The sequence below is a fragment of the Perca fluviatilis genome, chromosome 19 (assembly GCF_010015445.1).
Source record: "Perca fluviatilis chromosome 19, GENO_Pfluv_1.0, whole genome shotgun sequence".
NCBI classification, from domain to species: Eukaryota; Metazoa; Chordata; class Actinopteri; order Perciformes; family Percidae; genus Perca; species Perca fluviatilis.
In genome coordinates, this window is record NC_053130.1 from 27,381,052 (window position 1) to 27,402,081 (window position 21,030).

The 21,030-nt window shown below is 39.7% G+C and overlaps 1 protein-coding gene across 3 annotated transcripts in view; it reads right to left on the minus strand.

Annotated features, from left to right (window-relative positions):
* LOC120548360 (cilia- and flagella-associated protein 46) overlaps nt 1–20,551 on the minus strand; it is a 70,810-nt gene extending 50,259 nt beyond the window's left edge. For all 3 annotated transcript variants that reach the window (XM_039784593.1, XM_039784594.1, XM_039784591.1), the window contains exons 1-19: nt 20,203–20,551; nt 19,946–20,067; nt 18,985–19,116; nt 18,535–18,599; nt 17,440–17,604; nt 16,801–16,924; nt 14,563–14,657; nt 13,344–13,490; nt 13,068–13,167; nt 12,411–12,509; nt 11,728–11,918; nt 10,884–11,109; nt 10,390–10,507; nt 8,864–8,993; nt 8,128–8,252; nt 7,838–7,962; nt 6,447–6,559; nt 2,939–3,151; nt 1,277–1,472 (exon numbers count right to left, since the gene is read on the minus strand). In XM_039784593.1, coding sequence (XP_039640527.1) covers nt 1,277–1,472; nt 2,939–3,151; nt 6,447–6,559; nt 7,838–7,962; nt 8,128–8,252; nt 8,864–8,993; nt 10,390–10,507; nt 10,884–11,109; nt 11,728–11,918; nt 12,411–12,509; nt 13,068–13,167; nt 13,344–13,490; nt 14,563–14,657; nt 16,801–16,924; nt 17,440–17,604; nt 18,535–18,599; nt 18,985–19,116; nt 19,946–20,067; nt 20,203–20,251 — 2,535 coding nt within the window. In that variant the 5' untranslated portion in view covers nt 20,252–20,551. The remainder of the gene's footprint in view (nt 1–1,276; nt 1,473–2,938; nt 3,152–6,446; nt 6,560–7,837; nt 7,963–8,127; nt 8,253–8,863; nt 8,994–10,389; nt 10,508–10,883; nt 11,110–11,727; nt 11,919–12,410; nt 12,510–13,067; nt 13,168–13,343; nt 13,491–14,562; nt 14,658–16,800; nt 16,925–17,439; nt 17,605–18,534; nt 18,600–18,984; nt 19,117–19,945; nt 20,068–20,202) is intronic.
* Between the last annotated feature and the right edge of the window lie 479 nt (nt 20,552–21,030).

A 21,030-nucleotide genomic window follows, 5' to 3' on the forward strand; every position in this document is an offset into this window, starting at 1 on the left:
GATAGAGTGTGGATCGGGCTGCATTCTTCTATCCGAGTCCGAGTCCGGCCTGAGCCCGACAGGCATTAAGATATTTATGTCCGAGCCCGACCCACTTAAAATCTCATTTTTTTCTCATACTAATGACACATGTAGGTTTGTTTGTGTGGAAAGCCCGCTTTTATTAAGCAACTGCAGGAAGGCATTAGGAAACATCAACAGATGAGCGCATCAGTGCACACGGGGCAACAAGCGCACGTTAATAAGCTGTTTAATTTTAAATGTTCAATGCCTTATCGCGCTGATGTGACCGAGCCCGACCCAAACCCGAACATCATTTCTAAATATCTGTCCGAACGCGGCCCGGCCCGTTGGGTACCGCCGGGTCCCGACAGGTCCCGACAGGTCCCGCGGGCTCAGTTCGGGTATCCATCCTCTAATTTCAGACATTGTTTTCACAGTGGAAAGATCAGAGACTGAAAAGAAGCAGCTCAAGCCACCACATTCAGTCTGGGGATTTGACAGAGGATCAATCATGTTTGCTTCAACAAAATACAACCAATCAAAAAACTCCCAACTAAACATGTTTTATTTTACTTTACTATCTGATCTTCATGTAGGTCCCAGAAAAACTGGTTTCCGAGTTTTCATGATTTGCATACTAATTGGAGGTTTCAAAACCCTCTCGACCTCATCAATCCTTCTTTGGGATTGATTATTTCTTATCTTCTATATTATTTTGGGCAGAATTAGTGACTGTGCAATTACCAATGGACTCTTACCAGATAGTTGCCCTCTAAGTAATTATCTTTTATGCAAATATGGTGACTTGCAAATTAATGTTGATATAGGGAGTTTTAATATAAATGTACGGCAAGAGAGGGCATTTTGATGCAAATGTATAGTGATGTGTGCAGCTTTAATGCAAATGTATTGTGACATAGGAAGTTTGTATCCAACTGTGGTTATGATTGTATAAAAATATATGGAGTCAGAGAGAATTCTATGAAAAAATAGGGTGACATAGGTAGGTTTTATCCACACGTTAGGGACATAGGAACATGAATTGGTGTGTTCACCCCTGCTACTGCATAACAGGCGGGTTTGTTTAAAAAGGCATTTTATGAGACCAAAGACGAATGTTCCAATAATGTAACTGTAACTTAATAAAACCGAAAGTCACTATTCGTCACAAATAATTCTATGGTACTTATTAAATATATTAATAAGACAGTTCACAGCCACACACAGGTGCCCATGGCCCACATCCCACACACATACACAGATACTGACATACCTCTGATGCCTTGTGGACATCCTGAAGGGCAACAGGGTCTAAGAGAACCCCGCTGACAGCCTTCTCCATCCCCTTCTTAGGTTTGTTTACGTCCTTGTCTCCTGGCGGGGCTAGCTCAGCGCTGTCTTGTCTACGCAGAGGCTGGATCAACCCTCGGGCCACAGCATCACACAGCAGCACAAATAAAGCACGATTCCTGAAAATACAATTGAAGAATGCTCCAAACTGACATTATCTGGAAAAAACAAGGACTGAAAGTTGGGCTTGAAGGCCAAATATCTTTGTTTTCATATTTTAGTTCTTCCTAAAAGTGAAAACCCTTACCACAGATTAGGACTGCAAAATGTTTCTCTCCTTGGCCACATCATTACATGAGAATATCATTGAATCCCAACATTCACATAATTTTTTGTATGCCCTAGGACAGTTTGGTCGGTTTTCATGAATATTCACTGCTTCTTTCTATAGCCAAAATAAGAACACAGCCGGGTTTTTTTGTGTGAGTGAGCTACAATGCCATAGAAAATATATTTTCAGTCAACTTTTGTGCATAAAATAATTTGTGTATATATTGGTTACCAGCTAAAAAAAAATTAAATTTTCAAGTTTCACCTCAATTGAAAGACTATATTTGCACAGTAGTCCACTGAGGGTTGAATAAATGACTGCTGGTCTGATGAAACACTTTCAAAACTCACTAAGTAATTTAAAAAATGTCATCAGTCTAAAAACATTTAGACCGTTTCATGTTTGCTGAAAATGTTGACATTTTGTGAGTTTTTTTATCAAACACGTGATATTCTGGTTTAGACCCAGTGTTTCCTCTATGTTGATTTTATTGTGGCGGTGTGCCATGGCAAAATTTCTTCCGCCACGGTATCAGAAATAGGGCAGACGCTCAATAGTTGCGGTTGCCTTTTAAAATAAATTATCCTGCCGACATAACACACCCCCTGTCGGCTGCCGCTCACGTTGCAATTTAACAACAAGTAGAACTATTCAGAGGTTATTGAGCCCGTCCAGTTTAACTCCACATACTGTTGTGTTGATGGAGTTTATTGTCAAAACGTTCGCTTTCTTCCGAGTCGACTATTAAACGACCAGCTCCACCAAAAACATCACCGTGGGAGATGGCTTTGAAATGCAGACACCAAAATCAAGGTAAGAAATAAATAACTATGGCTAACATTACAAGAAACATAAACAGGCAAGCAAGCTAACTGTTATCAATCTCACAACGTGACTTTTTGCCCGAAGACAGCGTTGTGGAGAGTGAAACGGGATAGGCTCCTGTTATCTAAAAGATGTTCAATGTAATGGCTCAATATCTAAATGATTTCCACAACGTGGATGAAGTCGTTATAATTGGATGGCCTGCAGCTTCAAGCACAATTCGTTTGGATACGAAGCGTTACATTTTGGAAGATAGACGGGATTCTGAACAGCGATGAGGTTGCTGCCCCCACTGCTAAAAAAAAATCACTGAGACCTGTTTATAAAAACACACTGAGCACCCACATTTTTCTTTCATTCATTGTTAGTGAAGCAGCTTGGCTCAAAATAAACTTTGCAAGAACTCCAAGCCAATCACCAAAACTATTCTACCTAACAGGTACATACACTGTAATAAAAACTGATATTAGATTTAGAGACCCAACCTACCCAGTGAACTCTGTCTTTTGAAGCATCGCCACTAGACTCTGGAAGGTGGGCAGCAGGCATTGGTACTCCCCAGCTGCCAACAAGTGGCTGCTGTAGTTCCACAGGTAAATGGCTGCATTTGCTACCACCCACGGCTCCCTGATCTCTACTCCGAGCTCTGCTGCCCGCAAGAATTTGGAGGTGGCGTAGGCAGACAGAGCCTGGATCCAGCCTCTGGGTGAAAGAGATAGAGAAGTACAGTGGTGAGTGGGAAAGGGAGAGAGAAAGTTGTGTGTTTTGTGTGAGAGAGAAAGACCGTATCCTGGCCCCATGGTGTTGTCTCTAGTGACCAATTAAACCAAAGGTGAAAAAGTTGATGAATTTTTAAAAAGTTGCTTGTTTGAACTTATAATGCATTGGATTTTTATATACACATATTTTATATATATATATATATATATTAGTTTGAGCTGTTTATAGCTCTCAGCCTGCATTATGTAGCAATGTGCTGAAGGTAAACTTAGTGCATTAGTTCCACTGCTTAATATGAAATCACAAGTCAGGTCTTGTGAAATCAGTAAAGAAAATAGGCTGTTGAGACTGTGTGATTCAGACTGGTTAAACCACATTATTGTTATAGGAATGGTTTCAGTTCTGGTGTGCATTTTTGGTTTAAGAGATAAGGAAACAAAACCTCTTTTAGGAAATGGCTTTATAGTTCAAGAGATTGTTTCATTCCCATCACTGCCTGTCATCACCTCTGACGAGTTATGCAAATGTGTGCTCATTGCCCCATTAAATGAGTACAAGTTATTGTCCCTTTACACACTTACATTTTATAACCACACCAACAGAGACTATGAACAGCTAGGGCCCTATTTTAACGATCTGAAATGCAAGTATCAAACGTGAAACGCAAGTAGCTTTGTGGGACGCAAATCTAAAATGGGTTGGTCTGAAGTAGCTAGGTGTGGTTTGGGCGTAAAGTGCAATAAACCAATCAGAGCATCATCTCACATTCCCTTTAAGAGCAGGTGCGCTTGTTCCATGGTGGATTGCTATTATGACGGCGGATTTGCCTGGCGCACGCCAGCGGGAGCTGTCCGGGATACAGCAAAGTAATAAATGCCCGTCTTGACCGCGTGGCGATGTTGTTGCGGCCTCTCGGGCGCATCTCCTCAAGTCTGGAGAGGATTGCTGTAGCCATTGAGCGTGGGCCTCCAAACGCACCACCTGCTCCTGTTGTGTCCCTTCCTCCTCCCCCCACCCGCTCCACCAGGAGCACATCGCGCATTGCCACTCCCGGACCAGATCCCGTCCAACATCACGTCTCCTTAAGTCCTCTAATATTTACTCATTTATGTCATCAACACATCCATGATTCATGGAAATGTTGTGTAAAACACAACAAGCCACAAAGAATGCTGCGACTTTTTGAGGACTGTACTGTAAAATGCCTCCTGATCTATCCAAACACCTGAAGCGCATTTTCAGTAATATTTTTCCTTATAATTATGTATGGTTTGCAATAATGGGAACTGCTGCGTCCGTGTAGATGAGAGAAGCAAAGTGTATGCGCATTATGCGCCCCTAAAATAGCATCTGAATAACGCGCCACTGACTTTAGACCAGGTTTTTCCTGGTCTGTGGCGGAATTGTTTTCTGAAACTGCAAAATAGCACCAGGGACCGTTTGCACCTGAACACGCCCACTCTTTTCGTGGAACCACCCCCGCGTCTGTGGAGGGAGAAGTCTGCTGTACGTCGGGTGCAAAATAGGAATGATACATGCGTCGGTGTACAAAGGCAATTGTGCTGAGTGCAAGATAGGGCCCCTAGAGTTGACAGTCCACATAGCGGCATTAGTCGTTGTTTTGCAAGTTCACACTTAACAAGAGCTAGCTCAAGTTCAGTTCACACAGAAAAAGTTCACGTTTATAGCAAATCATTTTTTAACAAATTTTTTTAAGCTGCTCCGAGACTGGTCAGATGCTTCTACTCGAGGTGTTGTTTCAAATTCATTGCCGATGTGGCTAACGTTTAAGTCTGTTCGCCAGTTAACTGATTTCTCCCATAGCGCCCCCTGGGTGGTTAAGATTTGGTTCCGATTTAGCTGTGCGTGAGCGCCCTTAACTGCCGTTCACGTTTAAGTTCATAATTTGCAAACAGAACAGTTCACCATTCACCACAAATATAAGCATGTTAAATGAACGGCACTCCTTTAGTGTATAGACCTTTTTCACGGCAGACATGTTGACATGTCATAATAGGAAAAGCACAGGTGTATTCAAAAGCATTAATGATGGCTGCATTCCACTTAGGAGAGGCCCTGGTATTGTGCATGCTGACGCACTGAAATAGCTTACTAGGACACTTGATGGAACTGAGCCATCGTTAGGGTTATCAATTTCAGCTGTACTTTTCCTACTATGACAAGTCAAAATGTCTGCTGTGAAAAAGGTCCATTAATGCACAACACTGGCATTAGTGAAGGATTATATAATGATATATAATACACTACCAATATTTTATCAACTTTACGAACTTAAGTTACATTTTGTGAGACAAAAAAAATTTAAATTAAGTAATGATTTTAGTCAAAACTACTTATCTAAAAATAACATTGGATAACAAAAGACAACAAAATGTACAAGAATGTAATTACATGGAAATGTAATTACATGGAAATAGTTTATGAAGACAGTACCGTTCAGGTATACAGGCAGGCGCCATCTTGGGAAAACAGTCCGACCAGTCGAACGACGAACGCTGTGCAATATATTTTAATAAACAGATATAATTCATGCATTTCCATGTAATTACATTTCACAAACGTAATTCCTATCGACCCATTGGGAAACCACGGACCATGGGAGATTTCAAGTGACAGTTCAGCTCACGTTGCACAGCGTTAGTCGTTCGACTGGTCGTGACTGTTTCGCCCACCTGTATACGTGAACAGTACTGTCTTCATAAACTATCTTTTTAATAAACTGTCTGTACAATTACAAAGTTCTGAATGCTTCAGTTTACATGTAGGGACCCTCATTATGCTACCGTGGAAGTGTGGTGCTATTTTGAGCCTTGTTAGTGGTGTAGAAATAGTGATTTATTTTTACTTTACCTGTGTCCCAACGACTGGCGTTATAAGGTAATTAGCGTTTGAGATAAAACTGGTCACATTCGATTAGCATGAAAACAGATCCCAGAGAACGGTCGACTCGCTACACGTATGTAATTAATACCTAGAATTATTTTGCGCCTGATTTGTCCTTTAAATCGCTGCTGATATTGCTGCTATAGCTATTAACAGTCATAAACACAACATAAAATTGAAATTGCTTGATATGATCGTGTACAATGTAAAAGCATTTAATATTACAAATGTGAACTTAGAAATGAATGAATAATGTATTACATTTGTGATATGCAAATAATAAATCAGAAACATATAGTGCATAGACAAAAGACAAAATACGGACAGAGTGTTCTAGTTTCATGATTCTAGCAGTGTGAGCATAGTTTTTTACCTGTAAACAACCCAGTGTGGATCCTCTTCAGACACACACAGCTCACTTTCCACTGCAGGGACAACAGGGCTGTTAAGCTGCACCCCCTCTGTTAGCAACTTTTGGACGGTGGCCTGAACAAGACACAAGATACATTCATTTCTCAACCTCAAAGATAATACTAAAGTTGACCTTATTTGATCACTTCATAATAAAAGGAAAAGAGAAGACCTCACATTACACTATGGGAATGACGGTTGAGAGCTGTTAAAGCTCAACTGTAGTATATCAAAGAACAAAGAAACGAATGGTGAGCATTTTACTCTAGTGGCGGACAACTCAGGTAAGACGGGAAGAACTTGTCTATCACTGAGCTGCTCTCTCCTCTCCCTTTCTATTACTATTTGTGTGCATCCCGTTCCAGAAATGCTTGTTATTAATCCTAGCTTCTGGGGAGTTTACTCCCCGGAGTCCTTATGTTATTTCCCCCCAGCGTATTTCCTTGGAGAACGTTGGCACAAAGATCCTGGTGGCAGCTGTCGCCGTGGTCCTGCTGCACTCCCTGCTGAGCTCAGCGGTGCCCTGCAATGTCATCCTGCGTCCTGCTAAACCCTGCTGCTTCCTGCTACGTCCATCCATGCTCTGCTGGGCCACGCTACATCCTGTAACGCCCTGCAGTGCCCTGATATGACATGAACTACTACGACTACCATTTGAAGTCACTGTTCCATTATTAATGTGACTATTATCGCCACTGTTCATCGCATCCCCAACCGGCACCGTCAGACACCGCCTACCAAGAGCCTGGGTCTGTCCCAGGTTTCTTCCCAAGAGGGAGTTTTTCCTCGCCACTGTTGCACTGCTTGCTCTTGAGGGAATTACTGCAATTGTTGGGGCTTTGTAAATTATAGAGTGTGGTCTCAACCTACTCTATCTGTAAAGTGTCTCGAGATAACTTGTGTTATGATTTGATACTATAAATAAAATTGAACTGAATTGAATCATCAGACTGAGACGTACGTATCTTTAAAATTTATGAATTATGACCCAATTCTCAATAAAATTATACGTGTATATATGTGTCATGGAACAAAGCGAGAGATACTGGGAGGGGCAAGCATAGAGGCTACAGTGCTAGTCAGTTTTGACAAGGTCATGTAACAATAATAATAATAATAATAATAATAATAATAATAATAAATTGAATTTGTATAGCACTTTTTCAAGGACTCAAAGTCGCTTAGTTGCTGGGGATAGTTGTGTCCATTTTCTGCATAATGCTGTCAAAGTAATATCTGTATGTACTTAATAATGACTTGGGGCTACAAGCTTGATAGGAATTGGGATTACACAATAAGACAAGCTCATAAGAAAAGCACAACAATCTCTGACACGAGTTAGCAAGCACCCACCTCAGCACTGATGAAGCAGATTTCAGCTAAAAGGCGCAGCAAATCCCTCACACAGGTTTGGCTTCCATTGCAACTGTCAAGACATTCTGCACAGCTTTCTTCCTCCTTGCATCCACATTCTGGATCTAATTGATAAAATCTGTGATGTGAATTATTTCAATGAAGGAAATCCTTTCTTTCTTGTATTTTGAATAATACAACTAGGGTTACTACTCCCTGTTCAATATTCTAATATTAGAGGAATGTTTCTGTTTTTTTATCATCAGTCTGAGGATCATTCATTATCTTACTGTCAGTCTTGGAAATCTTCCATCTCCCATCATTGTAAAGCAAACAGAATCGGCAAGCAGCTCGGCACACATCCCAAACTTCGAGTTTCCTGGCTGTTTTCACCAGTGTTGCCCACAACATCAATCTGGAGCAGCCAAGAAATAAAGAACACTTCAAAATTATTATTTTTTTAAAGAGGTGGAGGTCAGGGCCAGGGCACAGCAGCACACCATATATAATCTAAGGTTGTTTGTTTGCAGGGCTATGAAAAATAACATTTTCCTTTGGGGAATCTTCAAGTCTCTGCTCACTGCTGACCAATAAGCCTGCAATTTCTGATGATTCAGTGCACACCCTTTTTACTGAAATGATATTGGTATCAGAGGGGACTCAACTATGCACTATGAATAAGCAGATTTAGGAGAAGGTTGTGGACTCCTATAGTCACACAATAACTTTAACTGTAGAGCGGACCAACAGATCATACATCCATTAGTGTATAATGTTTAGTAACAGCAAGGAGTAATAAATCCAACATCCGCATAAAAGCATGATTTTATAGGCAACTTTCCAACTGGGTTTCTGGAAGCCTGACAACCTAAACATAATTATTAAGAGAACTTTACACTGGCAAGATGACAAGCTTTCACTTGTATTCATACACATACATTGTATGTGTATGAATACAAGTGAAAACATGTATAATCACAAATAATACATGTTAATGTACAAACACACACACACACACACACACACCTCTCTGTGTTGTCTGTGTCATCTCCTTGTCTGGCCAGGTGTACATCCACCTTCTGTACACATGTAGAGTGATGCTGAGCCTTAGCAGAGAGCTGAGCCACTGGTCCAGATCCAAGACTGCCTACAGGAACTTGACAATTGTTGGAGGACTAAATACATAAGTTGATCTTTATAAATACTATTGAAAAGCTTCTGCATTTTCTCTAAAAAATGAATCAATACAATTTTTCGTCTAGTTTGCATATCAAAATCTTTAGTCATTCTTTTACACAAACCCTTGGGCCTAAATGATTGTCTATAATTCATAGAAAACTGAATACATGTGCACTAATATTATACATAGTGAGAATGTTATCCTTTTGTGGACGTTACAAAATGATATTAGTTCATTTCAATGTATGTAAAAGGAAACTAATACAAGGGACTATAAGATTAATAAGATTAAGGACTGCAGGTGCATTCTGCAAGTAAAGGCCCTGACACACCAACCCGATTATCGGCCATCGGACAGTCTGGCGAGGTCAGTGACTCGAGCCTGTTCGGTGTGTTCCGTGCCATCGTCAGTCGGAGGAGCCATCGGATTTGACACGTTGAATTGGAAGGCGGGCAGTCGGACTGAATGACCAATCTGATTGGTGGAGTGCTAACCTGGAAATGACGCGTTCATCCAATCAGCTGCCATTTTTTGGCCGACAATACAGATTAGTGCCGCCTGCAGAACGTACACTCAAGTCGTCGTCGCTTCGGTGTGTTCCGAGGCACTTTTTTGACCAACTCGGGGAGGCAGTCAGTCCGACTGCCTTTTCTGCCGAAGGTCGGCCGTCGGGTTGGTGTGTCAGAGCCTTTAAAGGAGTGCTAAGTCGGCGCAGAACAGTGGGATTTATCTGAGATCACTGAGCTCAGAAAAGATATTATAAAGTAGTCATGCTGCATTGAAATAGTCATTAACGAGCTAACAAGATTCCAAAATATTTATCTGTGCAACAGTTCCAACACCTAAGAGCACTGATTGTTGCTGAATAATAAATGAATAATTTATAATATATCCTGATCTGTAAGCCTATTATCATTAATGCAACAGGACTCATTAAATTAACACTTCAGTCTAAAAACACCAAGTAAGTGTAAAAATGCTACAGTAAACAGAACAGGCTACAAAAAGTAGCTCGTTGACATACCGATAAGTTAAAGTATAATGAGCACAAAAACACCAGTGCTTGCCCCAACATTGTTTGATGCCATAGAGTAGTCAGATACTTATCATATTTTCTTGTTCCTCCCTTAAATGTATTTGCATAAAGGAGAAATGTGCACTTTTACCCAGATAAGAGGTATCTCGGGTATATGCTTCCAGGCCAGTAAATTAATCAAAAGTGTGATTCCAGGTGCAGATACAAGGTGGAAAAGGCTGAGTAAATATGGATGTGTGTTTCAAGCTATCCCAACAATCTTGCAAAAAGGAAATGCCTTATGAAAATGATACTGGATCTTAGTGAAAACTGAAAGCAAAGAAGAGAAATCTGTACTTTTGGAGGTGTTGTCAGCATCCAGCACCATCTGGAAATCATCAGGGGCCAAAAGGAGACCTACAGCAACCAGGATGGGACGAATGTCTGTCCTATCTTGGGGCTGCATGTCTCTGGCCTGAGAAAGAGAAGGAAGGGTTAGATCAGAAATACCTGTTGCCATGGCTTAAGTACTCTAAGTAGGCACACTCTGTGTCACCCCTGTGACTTCAAGTCCAACGCTATACATAAAAAACCTGAATGTCTATCTTATGGCATACAAATTACACTTACTCTTGTCTCATTGAACCTGCACACTGCATGTGAGTTAATTGTTAAAATGATTTGACTTTAACCCCCAAAAATCATGCAACAGCTAAGTTCTGGGAAAAAGGATGCTATTCTCCTTCACTGTACCTATGTATGATTGCTGTTGATAAGCCAAGTATGTTTATGCGTAAAAGTCTTGACTTGTTAAGTTTTAAAGAACTGTCTGACACAGATGGGCTGACAACCTGCTGCATAAGCATAGCGGCTTTGTCCTCGGTCCGGGTGGGCGTTTGGTAGAGGGTCCCTCTGAGCTGCAGGAGGCGGAAAGCAGATGACAGGCGTTCTCGTTGTGTCCCGTTATCCAGCAGCATAGCTTTCTGAAGGTGAGTCAAAGAAGACTCAAGGCGCCCGTCCTCCTCTTCAATAACTGCCAGCTCTGAGTGGACTTGACAGCGCATCTCCAGCAACATACTGTGAAAATAGCCAACAAACACTTCCACCATAAACTAATACATTAAAAATGAATACAAATAGGTAGGTCTCATAACAGAATTTAAAATAGGGAGATAGTAATGACATGTACTTATGTCATCTGGAAAAATACCTAAAGTTTGGCTTTCAGTAATTGTAACAAAATACAACAGAGAAGAAACTTGACAAAATGAAATCCTGTTTCTTACAATAAATCCTCATATTAGCATTTCTCTTGATCCAAATGTCAAACTATTACTGCATTTTTGAAAAGAAGCTATAAATTACACTCAGACTCTGCATTAACTCAAAAACCAAGAAAGATTATGAAAACTATACATTATTGCATCTAATGCACAAGTTGCACAAGTTGAGCTATAATATAACACACACACAATACCATGCTGTTTACTGTGTGTACTGTAAAATAGTGCTCCTATGGACAGCATGTAGAATTAGGACACAACCTGTTTGTCTGCCACTTTGTTGATAAACTAAGCTACAGAATGTAGCCAAACATATGTCCAGTGAAGTGCAAAGAACAATAAAAAAAAATGGAAAAGCATAGAGACATTCACACAAACAAAGTATCATGATGAATTTAAAGAAGCTGGAAACCTTTGCATGTCTTCCATTACTTGGGCCACCCTGAGCAGAGGTGTCTTGATACGTTTCCTGAGGTTGTGCTGCAAGAGGGGCAGACAGAGGCTCCACTGGGTAGCACACACTGTCTGCATGGCCTGAGGGTCCCCCTCCCTCACTGCAGTCTGCAGCCACTGATCCAGCTTGCTAATATCCTTCAGCCGGGCCTGTGGGATAACAACTACAGATTCAAAGTCTCTCCTGTAGCAAAGACAGCAAAACACTTCTATCATTTGGCAAGTATACTTGGATTGAATTGGATTGAGTTGGATTGAATAGGTGGTGCCAATTTTTAAATATGACAGTTTTCACAACAAAATAATATGTACAAAATGAGATGACATGGTCCTACTTCCTTCAACTTTTTTTTTTCTTGTCAGAGAGGAAACATTCTTGAAGATATATTGGGGTGAAATATATGATAATTAAACTTCTTCACTGAAACAATAACTGATGAAGCGCTTCTAGATGGGTTAGCAGTTCTAAAGGCAGGGACACCAATTCAAGGGGAAAAAGATTTCTGGATGTACTGCTTTTAAACAAAGAATGAGATTACAGAAAATATTATTAAACAGTTAATCAAGACTTTGCCAAAGGGTCCACTGCCTGCATAACATGCGGCAGAAACACATAGCTCATAATTCAAACTGATTGAGCACCTCCACGCTGGATTTGGAATAGTCGTTCATCCTCGCCTCTCTCTTCAGGAGGTTATTCTCACAGTTGATACATTCCATTATTATGCGTTGGCCAATACTCTAAAAAGACAAATACATATACATGGCATTTCAAGAGTCAGCGTTCAGCAATGCATGCAAGAGAGGATGACACATTTACAACTAAGTAGGCATATTTTATGCCAAAAATTCTTCAGAATCAGAATCGGAAGATTCATTGTCATTGTGCAAAATGAACAACGAACTTTTTAGCAGCAGTTCACCCAGTATTATAAATTTAAATAAATTCTTGTCTAAAAGACAAGAAATAAATAGTATAACCCAGAACATGCAATGTTGCTAATTATGTCATAATCTCACTTAATACACAAAGAGAAAAGTGGCACATTTCCAAAAATACTACACACCTTTCTATAAAATAAATTCTACATTGCGGAAAGTAATCAAAGATGCAGCAACCTCTTTAGCTCTTAGGCATGAGCTCAGCTAATCAATCTCATCTATTGTCAAGAGCCTACTTAAAATGGGATGTCAAAACACCATGCACACATTTGTATGTTTCTACAGTATAATATGTACAGTTGTACAGCACGTAGCCACGCTACTGCCTGAGGTTTTAAGAGAATACCGGAAACTCACAGCCTCTCCCGCCGACTTTAGTTCTTTCAAACAGTCATCAGCTAATTCCTGATGCTTCACTTGCAAGGCCAGCAGAGCCAACTCCAGGAGGAAGGCAACTCTGCAAATCCCAGATAAAACATAATTTATACAATCCACAACACTTCAGTACAGTAATCTGAGCCATGCCCTTGGGATATTCATATGTGGTAGTGGGAGATTTAGGAAAAGGACAGGGAGCAACAAAGGTAAGCTTGTTGGATAGGAGATTTGGTTAGGACACTTTGGGTCACAGACCTGTCAGCTGGTTGGATGGGTGTTGGGCTCTGAAGAGGACTGGAGTTCACAGTCGTAGCAGATGCTTTGGTACAATCCATCAGAAGATGAAAAATCTGCTCAAGCTGCTCTTTTGTTGGCTCATCCTCATTTATTTTTTCCAAACTGCTACAAAACACACAAAAAACCTGTCTGTGTACAACAATATACAAAGACTTATTCATCCAAAAGTATGCATCTGAACAGTGCATAAACCTTAGGCAAAATAACCTATATGATGCTGGCGATGGCTGGGTCAGACTGAGTCATGCTGCCGATATTTATAGCTGAACTGAAGAGCCATAAGGAGCTTTGACATGTTGAATACATGCCTGCAGAAAGGGGGTGGGGGCTGGGACTGGGTTTGTACTATGCCACACCAGAAGCCATGTTACTGTATCATTACTGTAGGCAGGCATCCAAATAAACCTGCCCACTTTTTTCTTCTTATATTTTTTCTCTTTCTGTGTCTTACATTTCTGCTCCTTAATATGTTTGTGCGTACTGTAAATAGTAGCACAATTGGGATGTATGCAAACTTATTGTGTATTTACTTGTATATATTTTTATTATTATTTTTTGTATTTCGTATGGGGGAATCAGTCGGTGTTGGAGTAGTTAGGCATTGGAGTATTATGTGTATCTGTGAATGTATTTTGTGTTTTCTGTATAACTGTTTTAAGGACCCCTCGAAAATGAGATGATTCATCTCAAGGGGTTATGCTTCTAATAAATGCTCTATATCACTATGGGATGCCACAGGCTGGATCAACTATTTTTTTTTGCTTGTAGCACTTCCAAGTTATCTGAAAGCATACAACCTTCAGGATCAAAAATGCATCAATATCCCACTTTAGGTCCTACAGCTTAAGAAAACATGATATAGTATATCAAAAATTATACTTTACATGTACAAAATACAGAATGGTAAAACTCTGACCAACAAAAGCAAACAATCAAGCAAGCAATAAAGAATTTTCTTCCAAATACTATTTTGCCTTCTTAATGAAAGGCGATCGAAGAATGTTTGTCAAACAACTCCTGCTTCAGTACAACTTCTTCATCTTAACTGCAGATAGATGAAATGTGCTTTAATCATGACAGCACAAAAACAATGCTTTCTGGAAAACAAATCCTCCAGCAATTTCAGAGCAGAAAAAAAAAATAGCTTACATAAATATAACAAAGAAAATGTCCTTACTTTTTAAATTCTTGTATTTTGTAAATGACTGCTAAGGTAGTACACTGGCTGCTCATTTCAACGAGGACATCCCTCTCTGTCAGCTTGTGTTGTACCTAAGAAGTGAAGAGTAAAGTTAGAAGTTAATCTTTATTTATCACCCCAAAATCTTTCACTAAAAGGTCTACTTATTTATTTATTTATTTTTTTAACTCCATTAACTGCATGAAAATTAGTCCACAGACAGCTGGTGTCCAGTCTAGTATAGGGAACGGGTACATTTTATAAATCGGTTCAGGTTAACAATGGGTTACACCTAGGGTCACGGTGAAAGTAGAGACAAAGTCAGGACTCTGGTTATCTATGGAGATGTAATAAAGATGCAAATGAGTATTGGCTGTTAGTCAAGTATCATCTTAGTCAAGTGTAATCTTTCACCAGTGTTTTTGTTGTTGCTATTTACATTCCTAATGATGCAAATAAAAAAAAATGCACCACAGGAATACATTACTGTTTTTGTTTTTCTTGTGTAGCATAAAGGGACTACAGCTGCATTTCGTTATGCAACCCTCTGTTGTACAATGACAATAAATTAACCCTGAACTACTTTTAATGTGTTAGTCACAATAGTACATCAACACTTTCCCATGATAACCAAGTATTTACATACAGTATCTCACAAAAGTGAGTACACCCCTCACATTTCAGTAAATATTTCATTATATCTTTTAATAGGACAAAACCGAAGAAATGACACTTTGCTACAATGTAAAGTATTAAGTTTACAGCTTGTATAACAAATGTAAATGTGCTGTAACCCTCAAAATATCTCAACATACAGACATTAATGTCTAAACCGCTGGCAACAAAACTGAGTACACCCCTATGTTAAATTCCCATAGAGGCAGGCAGATTTTAATTTTTAAAGGCTATTTCATGGATCCAGGATACTATGCATCCTGATAAAGTTCCCTTGGCCTTTGGAATTAAAATAGCCCCACATCATCACATACCCTTCACCATACCTAGAGATTGGCATGGGGTTCTTTCCATAAAATCATCTCTCAATGCAAATCAAACTAGTTATTAGGCTAACTGACATAAAACCATGCCAATCTCTAGGTATGGTGAAGGGTATGTGATGATGTGGGGCTATTTTAATTCCAAAGACCAAGGGAACTTTCTCAGGATGCATAGTATCCTGGATACTATGCATCCTGATAAAGAGATGATAGAGAGATGATTTTATGGAATCTACCCCATGACAATCTCTAGGTATGATGAAGGGTATGTGATGATGTGGGACTATTTTAATTCCAGAGACCAAGGGAACTTTATCAGGATGCATAGTATCCTGGATCCATGAAATAACTGGCCTTTAAAAAAAAAAATATGCCTGCCTCTATGGGAATTTAACATAGGGGTGTACTGACTTTTGTTGCCAGCGGTTTAGACATTAATGGCTATGTTGAGTTATTTTTGAGGGGACAGCACATTTACACTGTTATACAAGCTGTTACTTTACATTGTAGCAAAGTGTCATTTGTTCATTGTTGTCCCATTAAAAGATATAATGAAATATTTACTAAAATGTGAGGGGTGTACTCACTTTTGTTTGATACTGCATTTGGTGATTTTTAGCACTATATTCAGACACATTGATAGATTAAATGCCAGCTTTTTCCTGCATATTGGAGGTTTTAGCTAGTGCCGAAATGAAGTGTCGATGCTCAAAACTTCCTGGGGGAAGACCCCGAGACCCCCCCACTTAATATGTGTCCCCCCAATGGCCCATTCTGACCAAAGAAAAACTCAGAATGCTCTTTAGTGGGTTCAGACAAAAAAACAGTTTTACGCTAAAAAAACACTCTAAATATAATTGTGTTATACTGTATGCCACAAAGGTTAGAACAAAGCTGCTTGTCTTATTTAGTGAAACATGTACATTCTGGACATACATGGTTTTCAATATATATGTTAACTCCCGAAATAAATGCTACTACAAAATTCCTTAATCTTTTAATCATTTAATCTGAAATGTTGTTTACTGGGTGCCCGGTTAGCTCAGTTGGTAGAGCGGGCACCCATATATAGAGGTTTACTCCTCGACACAGTGACCCCGGGTTCGACTCCGACCTGCGGCCCTTTGCTGCATGTCATTCCCCTCTCTCTTTCCTGTCTTCAGCTGTCCTATCAAAATAAAGGCTGAAAATGGCCAAAAGATTATCTTTAAAAAAAAGAAAAAGAAATGTTGTTTACCAGTATTGTAAAGAGTCTTGGGTAAAGATGTGGGGTATGTGACTTGATGAATTCTTCTGTAACTTTGGCAAAACCTGCAGCATCGTCCATTTTCCCAGAGTCCATAAGACATTTGATAAGATGCCTGAATAGAAACAGAGTGCAAATGAGACTATTTCAGTGTGAAAGAACAGTGTTTTGCAATGATTACTAGGATTTTCTACAACATATGGACATTGATCATGATGTTGAGTTTTACTACACCAGTCTCCACAGCACTATACCAAGTTGCCAGTTTATTACTGTGAATCAATGAATTTCAGACATAATGTACCCAATCCTATTAACTAACCCTGGCTAACTGTATCACTGACATCACTGTATGGAAGGTACATATTGCCTCTGAATAAAGATAAACTAACATTTGAGCCTGAAGCATCATGGGATAACATGAACAGCTTACATTAGAAAAGATTCTCCACTCCATTGAGGATAATAAGGCAATACATTAACTAGGGAACCAGAAAGCTGTGGTCACACATGGACTGCTGGTTAATTAGCCCCGTGCCTCATCCCCATGAATCCAACATGAGACTGGACAGAATCAGGACTGGACTTATTCATAAAGAAGAACTGAGAGAGCATTGCGGGGTCACTTGCATCATGAGTTCAGCCCTCCAGCTGTGGTCCTGGTCTGCCACCTCCTCCAGACTTTGAACCACCTGCCTAAGGGAGGGGACAAGGTGGAGGCATCGCCCTGGCTGCAGAAGAGGATACACTGACTGGAAGTACAGCACTGAGGCATTGAACACTATGAAGTGGTATCTGTAGCAAAAGAAACCACATGCAAAATATGTTGACAGAGAACACTGAATTATTTATATGATGCCCATGCAGGCCATTTCATCTCATAGTACAACTAAATTCTGACCATGTGTCAACTCTGTATGGAGAGGTTCTGTGAATTGCAAATGTGTGTGTGTGGATTAACCACCGTCCAATGAGCCTCAGGAGAGCATCATGTATACGGCTTTCTACGTAAAATGAGGAAAATTTATGAATTCAAGGCACTATTTTAGAAGAAAGTGTGTGAACAGGCTATTTGAGTGCTGCTAATGTATTCACCAGAGAGTGTGTTGCACATTAGTCTGGGCTGGACGTATTAAATATGTATTCCCCTTAGTGTTAATTGGAATTGCTCATTGAGCTCTTTTATTGACAGGTTATGAGTTCATTAGCGAAGAGATTCAGTGCTAATTGCTCGCAAAGGCTAAACCGCTATCTAGCAACACATCTTTCAGAGCAAGGAACAACAGAATTTATCTTTTACGATTTGTAATATTATATCTATATTTATCATGCTTTTCGTCCTGCTCACAGATACATCCAGTCAGCTGTTAAATTTAGAAGAAAACAAGCTGAATATCATCCAGCTGTGAATAAGGGGCTGGGGTGAAGCATGAAGAATAATGTTATATTTCAACAATGTTCTTTTCAAACCAAACCTTCATGTCCCAGAATATATTGTATGCAGCAGACTGAACCACCATAACCTATCATAGCTAAAAAAAAATTAAAAAAAACTCTCTGTTGAGAATATATCACTTTCATTGTGTATCTTTCGAGGTGCAAATTAGCACTATAATGGCAACTGCCAAACAATAACAGAGATGATAAACTGTACATGCCATAAATGGGTCAAATTTCTTGACACAGTTGACACAAAGCCAAGCACACTTCTGAGAGCTAACATACCTTGGTTCATGCTTTGAAATTTCAATTGCTTTAAGAAAATAAAGCACAGCCTCTTCAAAGTCTTCCTGAAATAGAAAATAATGCAAAAGGGGAAGTGAGACCTTGTCACTTCATGCAAACATACAAAGATCAGACAAACCAACTATTCAATAAAGACCACAGTATGATAAAATACCAAGGAATAACTTGTAAATAGACAAAGGCCATTATACCTTTAAGAATCACATTGTGGAAAAATAGTTCTTCACGAAGCTAGAACATCTCCTTTTCTTGTGTTTATAAGTAAAGTATATCTCTACAGTAAGTGTGTGTGTGTGTGTGTGTGTGTGTGTGTGTGTGTGTGTGTGTGTGTGTGTGTGTGTGTGTGTGTGTGTGTGTGTGTGTGATTGGCAAAGACACACAAATACACACAACCCCCTTGAAGAGATGTGCCCAATTTACTGTCCTCACCACACTCCCAGTTGCCGGTGGAGACTTCAGCTGGCCCTGGCAGAGGTAGGCTCGACACAAAAATTGATTAGCCGGCGGATTCCGTTCAAAGTACATCTTCAGACACGCTGTGCTTATCTCCAAACAACCTAGCTGAAAACATAGAAAAGGAGACACAAAAAGACACACTACACATGATTCTATATGAACCTAGTGACATAATTTAGAAGTTGATGATGATACTAGTAATTTAATTCCTCTATTGAACTAATATTCAGTAGAATTTGGCAAAAAACGTCAGGTGCAGTTTAGAGTTAAATGGCATTTCCATTGGCACTTTTGGTATTAAGAGTTATAAGTTGCGTATTAGTTGCGTAATTGAAATTAATAATTGTTTGGTCATTTTTTAACAGACCAGACGAAACCTGCCCCTCAATAAAAGCTGTATGTTGTAGGACAACACACTAGGAACTCACTGTCTTAGAAATACAGTATGTCCTTTAGCACTCTTGTACTCTTGTCCTTAGTCACACACTCAACAGCTTTTTATCCTGGGGCTGCGACTCATGATGACCTACGTTATGTCTAAAATCCTTGCTTTGACCCTTCTTAACCCTTGTGTGGTCCTTCGGGTCCCAGTGACCCGAAGGACAACACAAGGATTATGTACTTCCCTTTACTTTGTTGAGAATTGCTCTCTAAACCCTGTTTCTTGTAAAGTAAGTAAGTAAAGTTTATTTCTAGAACACATTTAAACACAGTTTAAGCTGACCAAAATGCTGTACAAACAAGAACTAAGGTGCTGTATTAACCCTTGTTCAGAGAGCAATTCTCAACAAAGTAAAAGGAAGTACATAATCCTTGTGTTGTCCTTCGGGTCACTGGGACCCGAAGGACAACACAAGGGTTAACGTACGCTGACTAGCTAGCTACATCAACAGGCACATATAACAATGAATCATCCCTTCCTTAAGTCTCTCACCTGCAGAGCTGCTTCTGCACAAACAACGTACAACTCCGGGGCAATGTGAGGAGTGCGTCCACTAGTTCCAGCTACTGCCATGTCCTTAATTAATTGGTAGGCTGACTGCAGAGCTCCAGAGTCTACATAAATGAACGTTACATGACGTTAAACACAGTGAAAGACATAGCTACTTTCCCAACTCGTTAAAACTGTAGGTTAACGTTAATTGCTCCTGAATTGACGTAAATAACGTTAACACGGAGCTAGCTACAAACCTTGTTGTTCCTTTGCCTTGGTGAGATACTGGCGAATATCCAGGTCCATTACAGGAGAAAGTTAACGTTAGCTAGCTAATACTTTTAAGCTAAAAATGAGTTGTGTATGTTAGCTAACGTTACCGTAAAACTAAAGTTAATTACGACAGACAATTTAACGCCAATATTAGCGCTAACGTTACCCCATTTAAACTGTACAGGTGTCAACAAGAATGCAACATTGTTAAACCGTTAGAAAAGCAACACATCCGTACGTTAAATGTGGTGTTAAGGTAAATATGCCACTTATTAGTTTCTTTAACAACCACGTTAACGTTAACCCAGTGTTGACGAAATTCTACAAATTCTCCCACCATCCGTGTTTGTAGTTAGAGAGCGTTACTAAGCAACCGAAGACTGGGCTTGAACTACGGTAAACAAATGGGACAAAAAGGGTGAAAACGTAAACTATTATATTTAGGTATAGTATAGGTTTGTCATTAATATGTATGTCACAACTACATTTAAAAATACATTTTCATTTAAAAAGAATATATAGACAAAATAAAAAGACTACAATGTATATAAAAAAGAATTACATCTCTCTCTCTCTCTCTCTCTCTCTCTCTCACACACACACACACACACACACACAATAGCCAATGACACACACACACACACACACACACACACACACACACACACACACACACACACACACACACACACACACACACACACACACACACATAAAAACCTCTTTATGCTTGTGGCCTGCCCAATGCTTCTAAACTTCAAAGTGCATCATTATAAATCAGGCCCCTCAGTGGGCAAACATAATTTACTTGG